Source organism: Aulonocara stuartgranti (genome assembly GCF_965226115.1).
Source record: "Aulonocara stuartgranti genome assembly, chromosome: 5".
Taxonomy (NCBI): Eukaryota; Metazoa; Chordata; class Actinopteri; order Cichliformes; family Cichlidae; genus Aulonocara; species Aulonocara stuartgranti.
The window spans coordinates 19,477,997-19,496,823 of record NC_138943.1 but is presented as its reverse complement, the minus strand read 5'-3'; the positions used below and the strand labels follow the sequence as shown (position 1 = coordinate 19,496,823).

The window sequence follows — 18,827 nt, the reverse complement described above, 5'->3', positions numbered from 1 at the left end:
AGTATTAAAATTAAATATTACAAATATTATCTTTGAAATTAAGTTAGATCATCAAATTACCGTTGTGCCTCTGAAAATGAACATAGAGTAAATGGTTAACTGAAAGCAGTGTGAGTATTTGTATTTACTGTCCTCAACTAAAAGTAAATATTTCCAAATTTATTTCGCAGAATTTATAATATATATATTTATATATCGTACATTGTTTTGTTAAACACAGACCTACCCACCAAAGTCATGTTATACCATGCATAAATACAATATTACATGCAAGCTAAATAACAGCTGTTAATTTTACTGTGTGCATACTTTATTAGCAGGGTAACAATAGCATCAAGGTAAAAACAGAAAAGTCAAACAAGGGCACTGAAGGAACATGGAGTGAGGAGTAGTGACACAGTAACACACTGTGCAGCACAAAGTGCTCTCTAGTTACACAAGTAAGATTAGTACAATAGCTTTCCTAAGAGCTGTCAACAACAAGAGCTGTCAACAACAACACGGTCTTTATGAGCAGATAGATTTACCCAGGAGATGTTCTGGATGTGTTCAAATCTGTCAAAAATATTTTGGGGAAGTAATTTGGAACAACAACATTTCAATATCAAAGTGCTTTCAGTGATCTGAAAACAGTTTTAACATTCTCATGAAGGTATGAAAAGTAAAGTTTTCCTGGATGAGACAATTTCCAAGAATTCAAGTAAATGTTAACCGACAACAGTACGGCCTCTGATAGTGGGATGGGCTTCTTTTTTTACCACTTAGGTAAGATTTTGTTTCAAAATGAAAGAGAAGTGCTATCGTCTGAATTAAAAAAAGAAAAAAAAATCTTTTCATCAGTGCTCTGGAACCCACGACCCAAACAGTTGTAATCTGTGTCTTGACTTGATTGAAAATAAGCCTCTTAAAGGGTTAAACATCGGACACCTCTTGGCATGTTCTCTTGATAATCTTGAGGATTAACCTCACCTTGCAACCCCAGCAGCTGCGGATAACTTAATTCAGGCCACTTCCAATGGTCATTCAGTCTTATGTATTCAGCAAAGGCCATGACTGAGTGAACTGTTCTGGCTTGCTGTGCCATATGTTATTAAGCCTAACATATAAATACAGATCACATTTCATCATCAAAAATTGGTTGTGTTTTTTTCTTTACTTTTTAATCACTGCTGTGAATTTGTGTAACACATTAATTAGTAATCCAGCTAGCAGTGAAATAGTAATATAATAGTAATATTACACTTGTAACGTGTTGTTATAAATAAATATAGATCAAATAAAAATATTTATTTTTACTTGATGATTAGGTTCAAACCTAACCTTTGCACTTGTTAAAGTGTTTGCATCTTGTTGTTGTTTGTCTGAGTTCTGGGTTTAGGTGGAACTTTAATACAGAGTTATTAATAGCACATCACCGTAATCCTGAGTCCAAACAGCCCGTTACATGAGTTTGTAGCTAAAACGTAACCGGTTACTTCATCGCTTGTTTAATCGAATCTCTCTTTAAGAACTAGTCTTAAGCCAGCCTTCAGAATAAACTTTGTTGCACACAGAGAGACAAAATTGTTCACATCAAACTAATTCCACATAATATAATTAATGCAATGATATATTTACCATTGTCATTATCCTACACAACAAGCACTTCATGGCTTTGTCACCCTGAAGTAAATATTTTATTCATATAGACTATAAAAATACTCAATATATATGTTTTGCTTTCTGACAGAAATCTGTTATTAGTAATATAGTTTCAAAATTAAGTTTGTTGAAGACATTTTTATGCCAACATTCAAGAGAAAAATATTTTAAATCCTCGGACCATTTTGTATAACCCTTCCTTCCCCAACTCACTCAAATCCTAAAGATAAAACTACTCTTGAAGAAAAAAGGATAATTTAATCACATTTGAACTAATTTGTTACACTATTACTGTCATTTTATTGATCTAAAAAATAATTTCCAAGAAAGATGATCATGTTTCTTACGCTGCTGTATTCAAAATTAGCAACTTAGAGAGTTTAATTATGCCTATGCTTTTTCTATACAGAGCAGTAGCACTAAAAGATGCATATTTGAAAAAGTTACAGTTTGATTTTTTTAAAAATATATATATGTCCTCATCTCAAGAAGTCACTAGGATGAGTGAGAAAATGTTTCTCCCACAGAAAACGCAACGTCTAGATGAACAGAATCAACTTTTTGGGGCACACAGTCCTAATTACAGTAGTTAGCACATGTTGTGAAACACCTCTCTCTAAGCATTTCACAGACAACTAAATCAGCAGTCTGATTTAGTTGTCCTCTGTGAGGGGGAGCAGTCACAAATAATCTTATATTATTGTATTTTTATTTTTGTTGTATTGTCTTGCTTTTCTTCTGTACTTGCTCAGTGGGTTGAGCGCAGCAACAAGCACTGCCTGTTTAAATCCTTTTACAATTAAGAAAAGGGTGGGGGATCAAGGACCATCATTTTGGAGGAATTACTCTTTGGTAAGTCCAGATCTGGAGGATTTATTCTTAGACTCGAGTCGTCTAATCTCCACTGTCACACTCGAGTAGTGAGATATTGAACTCTGAGCACCTCCAGGGAAGAAAAGACGACCATACCACTTTTTTTCCTATAGTTTTGCATCCATGCAGCACTCTGGATCTTTGCAAAATGCTTCTTTTTACCTGGGTCCGCAGGGGGAACCCTCTCTTCCACGGGCTGGCTACATCATTCTGTCCATCATTATGGCCATTTTTACTGGTCCGGCCATCACCCTCAATGCTACAGTGATTATTGTATCCCTCCTGTACAAGCAGCTGAGGCAGCCGCTCAACTATGCTCTAATGAACATGGCTGTGGCTGATCTGGGCACAGCCATGACCGGAGGAGTGCTTTCTGTGGTCAACAACGCCCAAGGGTACTTTTCCCTGGGCAGAACAGGCTGTGTGATGGAAGGTTTTGCTGTGTCCTTGTTTGGTAAGTTCAAAGAATACCACATGGAGTACAGTGTCATTAAAAGTACTTTCACCTCCACTAGCGTCCGTGAAAATTCAAATTTTATTTTATTTACTTATTTATTTATTTTAGGTATCACATCTCTGTGCACTGTTGCTCTGATCGCAGTGGAGAGGATGTTTGTGGTGTGTAAGCCACTGGGACAAATTACCTTCCAAAAGAAGCATGCAGTTGGAGGTGTTATATTATCTTGGCTGTGGTCCCTGACATGGAACCTGCCTCCATTGTTTGGATGGGGAAGGTATGAGTTGGAGGGTGTTGGGACATCCTGTGCGCCAGACTGGCACAACAGAGACCCTCAAAATGTCTCCTACATCGTGGTTTACTTTGCGGTGTGCTTTGCTGTTCCTTTTGCCATCATCCTGGTATCCTACACCAAGCTAATGTGGACGTTACACCGGGTGAGCTATTATAGATCAGCGTTGTAAAAATAACACGCATACTTTTAAGTTATGGTGTTAAAGTCATCTGCGGGATTTGTAGCGCAATGGAAGTATGTGTTTGAATTTACATTATAACTCTGATCACTAGTAAAATCTCTTATTTTTAAATTTATCATATTTAACTGACAGCTTTAGGCTACACATACTACTCACAATAAAGACAATATACTATAAGAAGCAGAGGTGTGGACTCGAGTCACATGACTTGGACTCGAGTCAGACTCGAGTCATTAATTTTATGACTTTAGACTTGACTTGAAAAAATGTTCTAAGACTTGTGACTTGACTTGGACTTTTACACCAATGACTTGGGACTTGAATTGGACTTGAACCGGTTTACTTGAAAAGACTTGATATTTTACCCCAAATATAAAATTTAACATGCATATTATATAGAGATTGAAAATGTGACGTCATTCACGGGTAGAACCGCAAAGGATTCTGGGAACTCGTGGCAAGCGGTACTAGCGCACGCAGGCTTTCAATTAAAATCAGTTACACAGCGATAAAAAGAAACACAAAAATGTCAAGAAGCCGTTGTATTATTAACTGCAATAGCCGGTCGCATGACAGCCACGGGAAGCCGACGGGTAAAGAGATCGGTTGTTATCGGATTACCTGTTGAAGAGAAATTGTTCGAGCCATGTTTCCGAAGTAACAAAGACCCGACGGATGGCCTGGATTGCAGCCATTCAAAGATCAAATATAACGTCCCAGAACACTCCAGCTCACAGGTTAGTCTGCTCCAAGCATTTCCACAAAGGTCAGTCTGCTGTTGTAGTTAATGCGTCATTTTTCTTAACATAATTGGTGATATAGGTTACAAGCAAGTCTGGCGCTGAACAGAAATTGTCGCGCTATGCTCCTTTATTTATTGTGCATAAATAGTAAATTGTCCTGACACAATATTGCGTTTCGCTTCTGTTATTATGGTACATTGACAAAAACATATACTTTTATTCACAGGATAAAACAGGTTTTTTGTATCACTAATTGCCCAGTACGATTACAGCATACAGTATTATTGTCACTGCTACATTTCTGTGATGCTACCAGAAATTATTTCCACTACTAATTAATTACCGTTGAGCTCAAAGGTCCTATTAATAAACGGTTAACGAATGTGTATTTATGATGACGATTTGTGAGACTGGTAAACTTATGATACGTACGATGGTCTTTCGTTCTACACGGTGCATTTCAAGGTCCTGTACCCATCCGTTGGTAAACTGTACCTGGGCTTGTTGCAGCGACCTGAAGTTACTAAACTTTCATGAGTGTGTGCACTCACTCCAAGAGCCGTATGATTATAAATATGCATATAAATATGCTACGATGAGATAGCTGACTTCATCTAACTAGCAAATGTTTTCCAGGCTACGTTGGTGATGCAGTTTTTTTTTTAATGATATATTTTTTAAAAATATCATTTATTTATGTATGATATTTTTGTCATGCGATTTTAAAGCCGGTCCTACAACCGCATCCAAGAATAACATGCAGCTTATCTGAGAACTGTCGGTGAAAATTATTCTTGGAGCTAGGTTTAATTGAGCTGCATTTTAAAGAGGTGCAATTTCACAATTTGTGTATATTTTCTAAGTTCACTATTTTGTCATGTGTTGAGAAAAACACAGATTTAAAAATTACATGGTCTAATATTTACATTTAGCATAACTGCAACATGCTTTTTTTCGTTTTTTTTAACGATTCGAAAGTACTTGAAATTCAAAATTTCAGACTTGTGACTTTACTCGGACTTTTACACCAGTGACTTGAGACTCGACTCTGACTTGCCTGACATTACTTGAGACTTGACTTGAGACTTGAGGATAAAGACTTGAGACTTACTTGAGACTTGCAAAACAATGACTTGGTCCCACCTCTGATAAGAAGTGTGTAAACTTTATGATACTGTGTTTTATTTTTCTGTTTTTTAAAGGTTAAATCAGTTCTTACCAGCTTTTTTAAAATTCTAATCCTGTTCAGTAAAGTGTTTAGTGTCTAGCTGGGGCTTCTTGTCACTTTCAGTTCAGTCTTGAATCTTACTGCAGAGATGTTTCCTCTCTAAATGTCTTTAGTGACCCTATCATTTTTTATTTTTTATTCCTATTTATTCTATTTATCCCCTTTGTATATTTTATTTATATTTGTCTCTGTATTTATATATGTGTGTGTGTGTGTGTATATATATATATATATATATATAACAGTTCTGTAACTGTAACTTCGGTCGTTGCTGTGCTTTTTTTGGAAGTCGAATTTCCCAGAGGAACCCACCCGAGGGATTAATAAAGTTCTATCTTATCTTATCTTATCTCTTATCTTATCAGTAACACACCATTTTACAGGTATCAAAGATGGCTTGTGTGGAAGGTGGCGCAGTGGCTAAAGGGGAGATGAAGGTGGCGTCCATGGTGATCCTGATGGTCCTGACATTTCTGATCAGCTGGATGCCGTATGCCACCCTGGCCATGCTTGTGGTGTACAACCCAGATGTGAAGATTCATCCTCTGGTGGGCACAGTGCCTGTTTATCTGGCCAAGAGCAGCACTGTGTACAATCCCATCATCTATATCTACCTCAATAAGCAGGTAATAATTGTATTCAGCCAGATATGGTAAACACATTGAGGGGAACTAGTGAATCAACTTTTTTCCGTCACATGAGCACCACCCAGTGGGGATAAAATGTATTACACAGCTATTCAGGAAATACAGGAATAAATACAACACTGTTTCTGTTGGTATTATATAACTTACAGATTTGATATATTTTACGTTGAATATTCCAGTTTTAATGAGAAAATTTTAAATTTGTCTACAGTAAATAAACCATTTCACCCCAGTTTAAAACGAGCAAAGGGTTTAGAGTCTATTTTTGTTTATTTTTAATTTTACAGTTACCTTCACATATGATCAATTCTCCCATAAAGCCAGTAAAACATATTTTCAATAGACACAATAGACACACAGGAGGGGTTGTAGTTACAGACATGTATGTTTTTCTTAAATGCATATTTCTGTGCTTACAAAAGCCTTATTATATGTTTATACTCTCTTTTTAAAGCATATGTGTAGGGTTGGCAATGAGTTACATTTTAAAAGTTATTTTTATTTTGTCACACTTTAATATCACTGTTAGTGTTTGTTTTGTTGTATATGATATAACCTACAATCTAAAAGCCTATCTAATGTACATAGTTTCTACTGTATATGCTGATAAATCAGAAATGTTATTATTGACTTACAATAATAGACTGTGATATATGTTTCCTTTAGTTCCGTAAATACGCTGTACCCTTCCTGATGTGCGGGAAAGAGCCATGGGAGGACGATGAGGCATCGGAGGCGACAACAACTGTGGAGATAAACAAAGTGTCTCCTTCCTGAAATGTGCAAATGCAACATGCTTGTAAAAATTCATTTTGTAGACGTCTTCTGTCACATTACACAAACGTCAGTGAAGTTGTGCGTTTGAATTATTTGTTTTTATTTGCGAGGCGACACTCACAGCAACTGTCTGTCTGCTAAAAAGTGTAGAATGCAAAGAGATTAGAACAGCATTTCAGCATAAGTTTATTCAATGATGATCAATAGAAAATAAAATATCAGTATCGATTCAAAGAAAATCAAGGCCAAAATAAAATAAAATAAAAAATACAAAAAATGTATTGATACAAAACCTAGAGGGTTATAGTAAAGCATTTGCTACTAAGAGAAAAGATGTTTACTCAATAAAAACATTAAGGAGCAGATATCAAGACTTTCAAGTAGAGAACATTACCATGGGTCTTTCCATATTGTACATATATTACATTATCTTCTATTTTAATACAGCTTTCTGAACATTAATAGTAGTAATAGTAATTATAATCATAACAAGATGAAGAAAACTAATAGAAACGTTCAAATCAACATGTGTTTCTCTGTAAACTGGTACTTGATCATTTTATTTTATTTTTTCTCCTACCTGCAAAACAGAGGAACAGTGCACCTTGAAAAATGTTTTTAATACTCTTTCATTCCCAGCATTATGAGGTGAGGTGTAAATGACAAATATAGATTCCACTAAACCATACACACAGTCACAAAAAGTACAAAATTGTCTCACCTTAATACACAAATCTGTTTAGAAAAGGGAGAAACAAAAAGCACTATACAGTTACTTGTGCAAAGACAAACAGCTATGTGCTAATATTTAAATACCATTGGTAGACTGAACCAAATCATTATATTCTTTTTTTCTTTTTTCAGGAATCCCTGACATGAGGTAAAAGTAAGTTCTTTTAATCTTTAGTTTAACACAACTTTTAAAAGTGTTTACAAAATAATGCATATCTTCAGTTCATCAGTACTGTAATTGCTACGAATAGTACAATGTGCCTTTTATGTGCATTGGTCCTTTTTATGACAGTTATCAACAAAAGGACTACAACACTTTTTTTTTTTTTACTCACAAACAATTCAAAGAGCCCTTTCAATGTGCACACAAAATGGAAAACCTACATTTTCATGACAGTATTCGGTTGAATTAGAGTACAGTATGCACTCGCCTACAACAGCAGGTCACATTAACCCTTAAACGCTCTATGGTAACGCCTGAAATAGCCCACCTCAATTTATTTAGTCCAGTATCTTTATGCAAGAGAAAAACGGATGATGAATGGTTAAAAGATATTTTGTTGCCTTGTGTTTTTAAACTTGTGGGCTCCAGCTACTCCTTTATTTAAACCTACCCAGTGTGGGGTTTGCCATTCATTTTCATACAGTCACACTAAAATCCACGTTCAGCCCTAGTTAATCTCAACGAATCCACTGTGGGATACTGGGACAAACAGATAAGCTGTGACAATGATATGTCTTCACCAATGCCTAACGAGGTATACTATACGCAGGAACCAGGGAGGCTGAGAAAGAAAGGTTGGGGGTGTGGGGGTTAGTATTGCTTTGCCTCTCTGCAGCATCCTGACACCAGGACACCCTCAGTACTTTCACCTAGAACACATGTTGGGGCTGTTTCCGGCCCTTGGATGTGTGCATGTGTCTTCTGCCACCTAAGCCCTCTCCACATACAGCATGAAGGCTAAGATGTGATAGCTAAGATTCGGTACAAAGGTCTAACGAAACCCTGCCATGACCAACAAAGAGTGAAATTCCCAGCATGAGCTTTGAAAGTGTTAATTTATCCCTGTTATTACCATCTATCAGTTTTCGTTCTTTCAGCAGCAAAAAGGCATTTCAGTAGGGGCTGACAAAAACCTAGGTTTGACTCCGAAGCCAACTGAAAAAAGCAGCATTGTTAATGCACTACGCATTTTAAAATACTGTGCACAAAATATGCAAACAAATGTGTTCGTCACATCTGTGAGAAATTTCAGCACTGGATCCTTGAGGCTTGCCTTCTAAAAATGCTCCATTGTCGGTTTGATGAAGTAACAAGTGTACTCCTATGCTAAGGAAACAAAGCATATCTTGTGCGGTAGTGTCGCCACATAAGCAGAACCTCTAAAGAATGCTGTCGTCATAGGCAAAATAAAAGGTGCATATTGGCAAAAAAAAAAAAGCAAATAAATATCCGAACAGTTTACCTAATAAAATAATGCAAGTCTGCTTTTATAGTATAACATGAGTCACAAGGGTCCATATTGCTGATCTTTTAAATGATACATAATTACAAAATATAGAATATCTCTTTACAAAGTTTCTTTTGTTATATAATACAATTTACAGCATATCAACTATGAAATATTAATCAGGCTATTCTAAAGTGTTAAAATAACCTGCCTGCTAGTGCATTTATCACAAATGCTTTAGTTGCTTGAAAAGTACATATCTCAAGTTGAATGATGCTATAAGTAGGACTGTTAGTTCCTGCATAATCTGGTGCAACTCAGCTCTCTATCTCACTATTTCACTCAGCTCTAGCCATCTTTAAACGATCTGCGCTAACGACGAAGGGGTCGAGTTATTCTAAAAACTATGTGAGGAGATATGCCTTTCTATGCTTGCATTGAAAACTTGCATGATATGCCAAACCTTAAAAAAGTGACTGAGGTAATGACATCGAACATCTGATTGTCATCACCCTTAGAGACCCACCCTCTAGAGCATCTCACACCTTTGCCAGTTGGTCCATCTCTTTCACTGGCATTAGCGTTATTGTCTTTGACTGGCTGCAGGCAGAACCTGTATATTACCATCAGGTCAAAGCCTTTGGAAGGAAGATCCAGTCTGTCCCTCTGTGCTCAACAGGAATGGTAACTGGCTCTGTGCTGTGACCTCCACGGCTGGCAGGTGGAGAACAATTAAACGAACAGGACTTGTGTGTCTCTCATCCCTATGCCTTTTCTCTTCACTTTAAAGGCACTTCTTTGGGTCAGAGCCAACAGATGCATTTCTTTTAAATTTTCGCAAATCTATAAGGGTCCTAATGTGCAGAATCCTCCAGCCTCTGCTATAAAGTTGTGATGCAGATCATCTCGTCTGCCAGGTCCTCCTCGTAAGGACCTCTGGGTTCTGTCTCTGGCTCTTCATCACTGTAGCTGGCTGCGGTGTCCGGCAGTTCATAATCCCTTGGAGTCAGAAGGGGAAACACATTTACCCCATTGATACCCGGGGACATTCCTCCATTCAGCAGGTGGCTGGCTGCACTCTCCATCTCATCTATCGTCATCTCACATGCATCTGCTATCTCGTGCTTTGTGGCAGCGACAAACTTGGGATCCTTGGCATATCTCCCAAGTCCTTCTGATATCAAAACCTGTTCGGAGGAATTTGAAGAAAAATATCTCAGTGTGGATTTTTTTAGGACTGTGTTTTGTGTTTTGTTCAGATGACACAATAAATCTGAAAATGTGCTTGTGAGATCAAAGCCCAGGTCATGCAAAATTTCCAGTAACTATTCCACCAAACAGCCTTAAACTCACCGCTTCCACAAGGCTTGTTGCACTGCCTCTTTTCTGGTGGTACTGGTTATGGTACTCCGGAGGAACCTGCAGGTGCACAGGTGAGTACGTTCTCTGGGAGAACTCGGGATCGTCTGTGTACCAGGAGCTCTTGCGCACAGACACTTGGCTACCAACAACACTCTCCCTGTGTGGGTGTTCCACACGTATGAGAGGGGTGTAGTATGGTGACTGGTCTTTACTGGCCGGTGTGGCAGGGGGTGTGGCCCAAGAACGGGTGGAGCGGGTTGGGGAGAGGCGATGGGCTCTGCTAGAGTCCAGCCCTGCTACAGCCATAACCTGATGGGTGAAGAAGGAGGATTTTGACGGTGGAACACAAAAGTGACTTGAAGTATAGTTAAACTGTGCCACCCACTTGGGAAGCAGTTCTGTTTGCTGCTATTTCATAGCTGTGTAGTATCTCGATTCAACAGTTTTCTGTGATATTTAGCAATTAATTTAAGAAAGCTGATGCAATCTGCAACTTACTAACAAATGTCACTCCACCCAAGGCCAAAAATGTAACTTAAAGAATGTCTGTGTTACCTGGTGCTGCATAAGGTGCAGTGGTAGAGCAGTACGCTGATGTGGAAGCTCATCATGGCTACTTTGTCTGCGCAGACACTCAAAGTTGAAGGATGGCCTTCTATTACCTGAATTAATCCAGAGTAGAGCAGTGAGCATTAACTTAGAAACAATGAGAGAAATTCAAACATACGAGTAATACAATACAATAAAACGAACAAAAAGCAAAGTTTGTGTACATGTACAACCTTTAAAAGAAAACTACAGCTTTGTGAGGTTTGTCCACAAGCACACAAAAAACCCCACACAGCTATTTTATGTTGCTCATCTATTAAAATCACCTTAACTGGATAGAGGATTAACATTTGCCACTTTAATAATTTCAGATATTAAGAAAATCTATGCTCTGATCAATGTACTAATGTACAATGTAATAACAAGCTATGAAGAAATGAAAAGCAAAGAGGGGTGTGCCTCACGTAAAAGCTTTCTACAATATTTAACATTGACACATGGCACCAGGTCAAGGAGGACGACAATCACAGGCTGTTTTTATAGGATGAACAATTTTAATATTTTAGCCACCTTACTTTTTTGGAACCAGAGCCCACATGAAAGGGAAGGATCTGACCAAAAACCAAGGACACTATTACTGTAGCGACAATCACACAATAAGAATACCCTAAAGCATACCCTTCTTTCCTGTCTGCTTACTCTATATCAAACCATAACTGACTAAATGAACATCAGGCCGTGTTAAATAAAGTCATTACTGAGAGTGTAGACTGACTGAGAAAGATTTTTTTGAGCATAATGCTTATTTTTCTAATTGACTCCTTTTTGCCCCCTACTGGCCATTAGAAAGAATGCATTCAAATATCAGCCTCCACTTTCAGAGAAGAAAGCCATGTCTATCTTTTATATATAAATGATGGTCATAATATACCTTGAGGTGTTGCAGGAAGCAATCTTCTCTTTGGTGACCTCCGTGAGTCGCGGTAGAGAGGCTGCTCATCATCATCGTAGTAACTGTCAGGATGATGGTAGCCTTTGGGAGTCTCATACTCCGTGTCGCTGTTCTGATACCTGGTGAACATTACATTATGGGATCCATTATCCAAAACACCTTTGGAATAAATTTCTAGCCAAGTCAGAATGAAATTGCAACTGCAAACTGCAAAACTGTGAAAAGACTGTTACCTGTCCCCTGACAGCATACTGTCATCTTCATAAAACTCCTCCCCGCTGTAATACTCCCCGGAGAAATGGTCTTCATCAAACTCCTCCTCCCTTCGGATGGTGGGATGGCGACCATCCCCTCTGTGGGACCTGTGAAAGAGCCAGGGCAGAGGGGTTAGAGCGTCCACACTGTTACTGTCGTTATGGGGGTTACTGCTATACTGCCATGCACTGCCATGCAGACACAAGCCTACAGGGGGCAGCAATTCAAGAGACCACCCTTTTACAACCAAACCAAGACAAACAGAAGTCGTGGGTTATCTCTGCCATGTAAACACCCCATCCACTTTGACATTCACTACTTTAATTAAAACACATCTCTTTCTAGTAAGTCATGACGTTAACTATATGCAGTGTTGCGGGAAATGTGCACTAAACAGAAGAAGTGGACACAAGTAGTGATTTTCACTCACTTCATTTCAAACATTCTCATACACTCCCCTGTCTTCAAGCATCTGGGTAGTCCTTTAAAGCAAGCGCATCACTTTTACACATGCATTAAGCATGCTGCTCTCAGCACAATGCTGACCACTCACATTCATTTCTCTATTATTTATCCAACAATGCATAAACACAACTGTGCCATAACAACTAGGAAAGCAAAATGACTGGCCAGCATGTAATGTGAAACACTGACTTAGCAAGGATGCAACAATTTCCAAAACCAAGTCAAAATGAAACAAAAGTCCTTCTTTTGCTGTTGAGACACATTGCTGGAACCAAACCTAGAAAAACAACATACCTAACATAGGTCTCATAGTAGCGCCTTCTGTCCAAGAAAGCACAGGGATGGCCAAGAGAAAGAATTTAGTTAGGAAGGAGAAAGGGAGAAGGAGAGAACACAGGAAACTGGGTGAAGAAAGTGTGACATATATATCATACAGTATATGAAGCATATACAGCATTCTCATATATATGTACAAGGAGAACAGAGAGTGACGGCGATGACTCCACTGTCGGCTGACAATTCCATTATCTATCTTTAAGATAAGAAACAATCTGAGAATCATTTCTTTTTCATAAAGAGGAAGCAATGAAATTGTCCCCCAAACTTCTTGGGCACTAAGGAAAAACAGGCCCAATACTGGAGAATGTAGTTTAAACAGAAGATGGGAAATCAGAAGAAAAATGTGCTACTGGTCACAAATTAAGTGTCAGTACAAGAGTAGGCTTTTGATGCATGGTGGAATGAAGTTTCCAGTAGAGGCTAATGTAATGGAAAAGTCTGATAAGAATCTGCCTGTGGAAAAACACAGTAGCAGTATTGTCCATCGATGTCTGACAACAGCAAGCACTCACACAGTGAATAACCACAGTGATGTTTTTAAAAATAAATCCTCTTATGTGTTGTTGTACACCATAAGAAGTCTCTTCGTGACTATCACTGGGCAGAAATGAAGACAAGGACACCTCTTAATATGTGTTAGTGCTATATGTTCTTCCATAATTATCAAATTCATTGTAACATACACTTGTAATTACATTCATACAAACGTGGTATCTGACTTTTCTACAAAGATTTTCTTACAGATGAGTTAGTTCAGACAGTATTGAAATTCCTGCTGCAACAGTCCATGTTGAGCACGTCTTGATGTGACGTAATATTTTACATGTTTAGTCCACATGTAATTGCAACATTTGACGCGTAATGGGAGTAAGTACACACTGCCAAATAAAATGTGCCAGAGACAAAGGATACAACAACAGGGTGTGAATGGAGCTTCAGGTTTATATAAATTTATATAAATCCACTTTCACTCTATATTGTTTGATCTAATTCTGCAACATGACATAATGATCACTGTGTGGATACCTTTGACCCTGGGGTGTCCGTGGCTTGTCGTAATCATAATAGGAGCTGCGTAGACCTGGATAGCCATTGGGAGGTGCGTGTTCGTAGTAGCGATGGTGTCCTCCGTTGGGAAGACTGGACACGTTGGCATTGTTGAGGTTTATGTTGGTAGATTTGGGAGACTTTCCGTAGGAGTTGTGGTGGCGGTGGTGATGATGGTGGTGGTGGTGATGATGGTGGTTGGGATGGGACATTGCATTGGCTCTAGACAGGCGTCCTACTGGCTGCTCCATGTGGGCGTAGTGAGGTGGAGGCTGCACTTGCAGAGGGCGCTGAGTGGCATTGGTTTGATGCCCATTGGATCGCCGATGACCACCATTCATGAGATGGTTACCAAAGAGTCCACCATTACGCTGTGAAGGAACACTCACAGTAAAACCACCAGCATTTCTCCTTCTTACAAGACAAATGCTATTGATGTTAAGTCTGAGGGCTGATATTGTTTAAGAAAAATATATGTGCAAAAGTAAGTTAGGAAGCTGGTACATGGCATGATGTGCGAGCAAAACAAAACACTGTTTAGATTGTTGGAACTGAAATGGAGAAGAAACATAATAAAGCAAAATGAACTCATTAGAAGAAAAAAAAACTTACATATTGCAGATATAAAATCTGAAGCTAATGCTTCTGCTACAGATTTAGCTGCTAAATGCTTCCTACTCCATTTCCATCTACAGCTAGCTTTTTCACACGTACCTTTCCATGAACAAGAATTAATATTTACAAGCACAAACATTTCCCTTTGTGTAAATTTGAATCAGTTACCCTATAAATTTCCTCGTCTTCCTCTGGAATAAAGTCTATTAGTTCGTCATCCTGCAGATCACATGATATCGCCCGGCGAATTTCAGGCCCAATATCATGCAGCGTACGAAGGCCAGCCTGGAACCATGACAACAACAAGGCTAAGAGCTATGGTTGTGACCTTCATCTTAAAACTCACAGTGCGAACTCTGACATCATACAGGCACAACCACCACACATACTGAACATACACGCACCTGTGCTGTACAACACCTGACACTTACAGTACTTTCAGACTGTGAGAGATGAGAACACAGAGACAGGCAGATGTGCTCTCCTGAATGTAGCCTTCGGTAGATTCCAGATATGCTTCTGTCACATACTGGGAATACTTTGAGTACTGCAGGAAGTAATTTAATATGAATAAAAAAATGTGATTCATGGCTATTTCTTGAGTTAATTATAGAAAAATGTATGTTCAATCACCCATATGTTGTGTTTAGTATTCGATTTTCACTGCAATGATTGCAATTTGTCAAATAAAACTTGACAGAAAGAGAAATCAACAACTCAAAGAATTTGATTGCTGCAGTTGCCTTCCTATCACCAAGAACGGGAGATTATGTTGACTGTGTGGTGCCTAAAATGACTGGATTCCAATTTCTTAAACATCTTATTAATTTGGAAAAAGAGAGCAATTTACATTTCAGGTGAAAGCATTGCATGTAATTATATAATTGATTCGTTTTACTTTTTTATTTATCTTCATTTTTATTCTGCTATTAACTTACCTTCCCATTTTTATGTTTTTTCTTTAAATTAAATCATTTTTGTATGTACTCATTACTGCACTACTTTACTTTACTTTTACACTTCCAAATTACTTAACATTACTCCAAAAAAGTATTTATTCGTATATTTCGCTTTTACTTTTGCTGATGTTGTTTTGTAGCCCTTTCAGTCCCTTTTTTTCCCTCTGAAATATTTTCCACTAGTTGGATGAAAAAATAAAATGTAAATAATGTAAAAATATAATTTTCTTCTCACTCTTTTCTTTGTAGATCTATATAATAGCAGAATACATAGAAAAAGTTAAATATAAAGAAACTAGTTGGTCATGTTTTTGTCTGACAGTGATATATGGGACTATACTGACGCCATATATCATACGATATAAGGTAACAGAAACTGCAACAAGCTTTGCATGTGAAATTCATGAGTCGTGGACTGTGATGCACAGAAAATACATGCAATGGTGGCTGAAGACAGTGATGTGCACTTAACATCAACATCTAGCTATTTTTTTGAGACACAGAAGACACAAGTACTAAATTCACACAAGAGAAACATAAATCACAGAATCATACTGTACACCAAGATCATGAACGTCCTGCTGGATCACAAACCATAACATCAGCACTCTTGATGAGTTTTGAATGAAATGCACAGAGATGTATATCAGATTTAACAAAGTTCATTCATTCATCCATTTTAACAAAGGTCTCAACAGCCCGTCTCACGTTGTCAGAAACACACTTGAGTGTCGTAAGACTCACCTGTAAAGCAATGGCTGTGTTGTTCTGGGAAGGGTGTGCACCCACCAGGCCTTCCTCTTTACGTTTCTTGAATTTCCTAAAGTAGTCCTGTATCAGGAAGGTGGCATAGAACTTCCCCACGGTTACCTCATCATCTGAGTGAACAGACCACACAAATGCTTCCTATGTCAGCAACACACAGTACCCTGGGAGAGAGAGGGAAAGACTCTTCTCTTCCCTCGTCTATGGGTGGTGGGGGTTCACCACCTTAGAACTTAAGAATAGCGAGGCACTTTTTAACCTCCACCAACCAAATGATTTCTAACCAAATGTTATAAATCCATTTTGATGGTGTATATACTTTACCTCATTATGTACCAAATAGGATCATTTGCTGTGTATCAGAAAGGACAGAGAATGAACATATCCCAACATGTCTTCATGTGTGTATTTCTGTGAGATTACATGTATGTAAGTATGTCTGACTTGTGGATGATTTAATTGGAGGAATTTGTGTTCAAACACCTGCAACATTAAAAGGACTGATAAAACTTTAAATGATTACTATTGCTCTGCAGAAAGTCTTTTCTTCTTCAAGAGAAGATCAACAAGAGCATTTGAGCTCATTGGAAATTAATGAACAATTTTAATTCTGTTCAGTTAATCATGACAGGAAAACAGAAAGGCTTTTCAATTTTTAAATGTGTATCAAAAACAATTTTTCCATTTAGGCCACTTGATTAATTTGTTCAAATTTTTCTTAAATTTTCTTTTCTAAATCTTTCTTGGATGTCAAAGGATGCTATTGAATGTTTTTTAACTGCTTTAGCACATGCAAGCAAGCAAAACTACAGTATGCATCATACATGTCAGTGTGTAATTTCATATGCTTGTGCTCATGTATGCCCCTACATAATATTATGTATGCTTTTTTTTCTAAATACTGTACTCAAAGCTTGTGTTCTTGCATGTATATTCTGCCATTTTTTGAATTTAAAAAGCATGTACGAGTGTGTGAGAATCATTCTGAAGCAGGGGTCTGAATCACTTTGAACAAGCACGCTGGGGACAGAGATCAGAGAGAGAGGCAACACTAGTTCCATGCCACCACCCTAAAACAGAACTGCTTCAGAATATTCTGAAGTGTTTTCAAAGTTTTGGACACAGAGATACAAAAGTATGAGAAGAAAAAAAGCTCAGGCAGTAAAAAAAAAAAAAGACAGAAGAGAGAGAGTAGAGACAAGAAACAGATAAAGAAGGAAGGACAGAGATGTTGGAGAGAAAGACGAAGCATGCTCTTGCACAGTGGTCTATAAGGCCATGCAAGCCCAAAGCCCAGCAGATAGTCAGTGGCCTCCATCAGCATCCAGGGCAGGCGGGAGGGAGCAGTGTGTACTGAATACACACAGACTAAAAAAGACATACTGCTGAGGGGACAACAGGGAGAAGATGAACAAAGCAGAAACAGCACAATATAGCCTTATTTATATGTGACACTGTCTCAGTGTGAGCGTGAGTGTTAGGTTTATTTAAGGACTTGGTTACAAAATACCTGTTTGGAGTAATTATATGTGAACAGCATGGAAGCATATGGTTTGTGTGTGTGTGTTTTCTGCAGGCTGCTTTAGGCTGATTTGTGTGTCAAACAGAGGACATGAAGGTGTCTGTGATGTTAATTCCACTAACCACCAGCAGGAGGCACCACTTGATCCAGCAGCTTCATGCTGGTTCTCTTCCAAATTTTCTTGATGACAGCTCGCAGCTCTTCATTGGCCTGCTCTAGATTACCTGCACCACAGGGAAACAAGCATCCCTGAGAACCCAGCCCTCCACTTTACAGCCATTTAAACTGAAGTTGAGAACAATTAATGCAGTGTGTGCGTGAGCTGAATTTTGGGGGAATATTTTTCTTTGTTCTCTTAGCAGCAATTTAATGAAATGTCATTCATGTTTGATTTATACCTTCTGTTTTTATCTTTAGGGCTGTCCGCACCAGTGCAAACAAAGTGGCATTAAACATAACAGTACCATCACTGTTCAGAGGCATGTTCATGGCTACCAGCCTCTGAAAGAAGAGAACAAGCCTTTAATATTGTTGTAAAATAATCATCATTTCTACCTGAAATTATTAATCAAAATGACAGGAGAGAAGAGAAGAGAAGACGAGAGGAGAGGAGAGGAGAGGAGAGGAGAGGAGACCTTGCAAGCCACTCTGTGAGGACACAGCTTGCCAAAACCCAGTGGAGGCTGGATGCGACGAAGAAGGGTTACAACATCCAGATGTTTAATTCTGCCTCTATATGAGAAAAATACATAGAAAGTAATGGACATAGTTAAAAAATGAACATGAACATGAATATTCAGATGAGGAATAAAGCACATACTTTGCCTCAGGGTCATACTCTGACCAAATTCTTTTGAATTCATCAAGGTGGTGAGGACCAAGAATGGACCAATCACGTGTCAGATAGTCAAAGTTGTCCATAATGACGGCCACAAACAAATTAATAATCTACGAAAATAAAAGAAAAAGGTC

At 38.3% G+C, this 18,827-nt stretch overlaps 2 protein-coding genes across 6 annotated transcripts in view; one reads left to right on the top strand and one right to left on the bottom strand.

The window, feature by feature from the left end:
* The first annotated feature begins 1,029 nt into the window (after positions 1–1,029).
* On the top strand, positions 1,030–6,916 carry LOC309707076 (parapinopsin-like). 2 transcript variants are annotated; one of them, XM_082534184.1, is made up of 4 exons: positions 1,030–2,968; positions 3,080–3,408; positions 5,802–6,044; positions 6,732–6,916. In XM_082534184.1, exons 1-4 carry the CDS (start codon positions 2,638–2,640, stop codon positions 6,840–6,842), a joined length of 1,014 nt encoding a protein of 337 aa, XP_082390310.1. In that variant the 5' UTR covers positions 1,030–2,637; the 3' UTR covers positions 6,843–6,916. The 2 variants fall into 2 exon arrangements, with proteins under 2 accessions (XP_082390310.1, XP_082390309.1); XM_082534183.1 differs by having other exon boundaries at positions 1,030–3,408.
* Positions 6,917–7,015: 99 nt separating this feature from the next.
* cacna1da (calcium channel, voltage-dependent, L type, alpha 1D subunit, a) overlaps positions 7,016–18,827 on the bottom strand; it is a 61,163-nt gene continuing 49,351 nt past the window's right edge. For all 4 annotated transcript variants that reach the window (XM_082534179.1, XM_082534180.1, XM_082534181.1 and 1 more), the window contains 13 exons: positions 18,676–18,803; positions 18,491–18,587; positions 18,254–18,356; positions 17,978–18,079; positions 16,313–16,446; positions 14,778–14,894; positions 13,974–14,365; positions 12,903–12,929; positions 12,122–12,250; positions 11,868–12,007; positions 10,943–11,049; positions 10,379–10,696; positions 7,016–10,212 (listed from right to left, as the gene is read on the bottom strand). In XM_082534179.1, the coding sequence (XP_082390305.1) occupies positions 9,907–10,212; positions 10,379–10,696; positions 10,943–11,049; positions 11,868–12,007; positions 12,122–12,250; positions 12,903–12,929; positions 13,974–14,365; positions 14,778–14,894; positions 16,313–16,446; positions 17,978–18,079; positions 18,254–18,356; positions 18,491–18,587; positions 18,676–18,803 (2,100 nt within the window). In that variant the 3' untranslated portion in view covers positions 7,016–9,906. The remainder of the gene's footprint in view (positions 10,213–10,378; positions 10,697–10,942; positions 11,050–11,867; positions 12,008–12,121; positions 12,251–12,902; positions 12,930–13,973; positions 14,366–14,777; positions 14,895–16,312; positions 16,447–17,977; positions 18,080–18,253; positions 18,357–18,490; positions 18,588–18,675; positions 18,804–18,827) is intronic.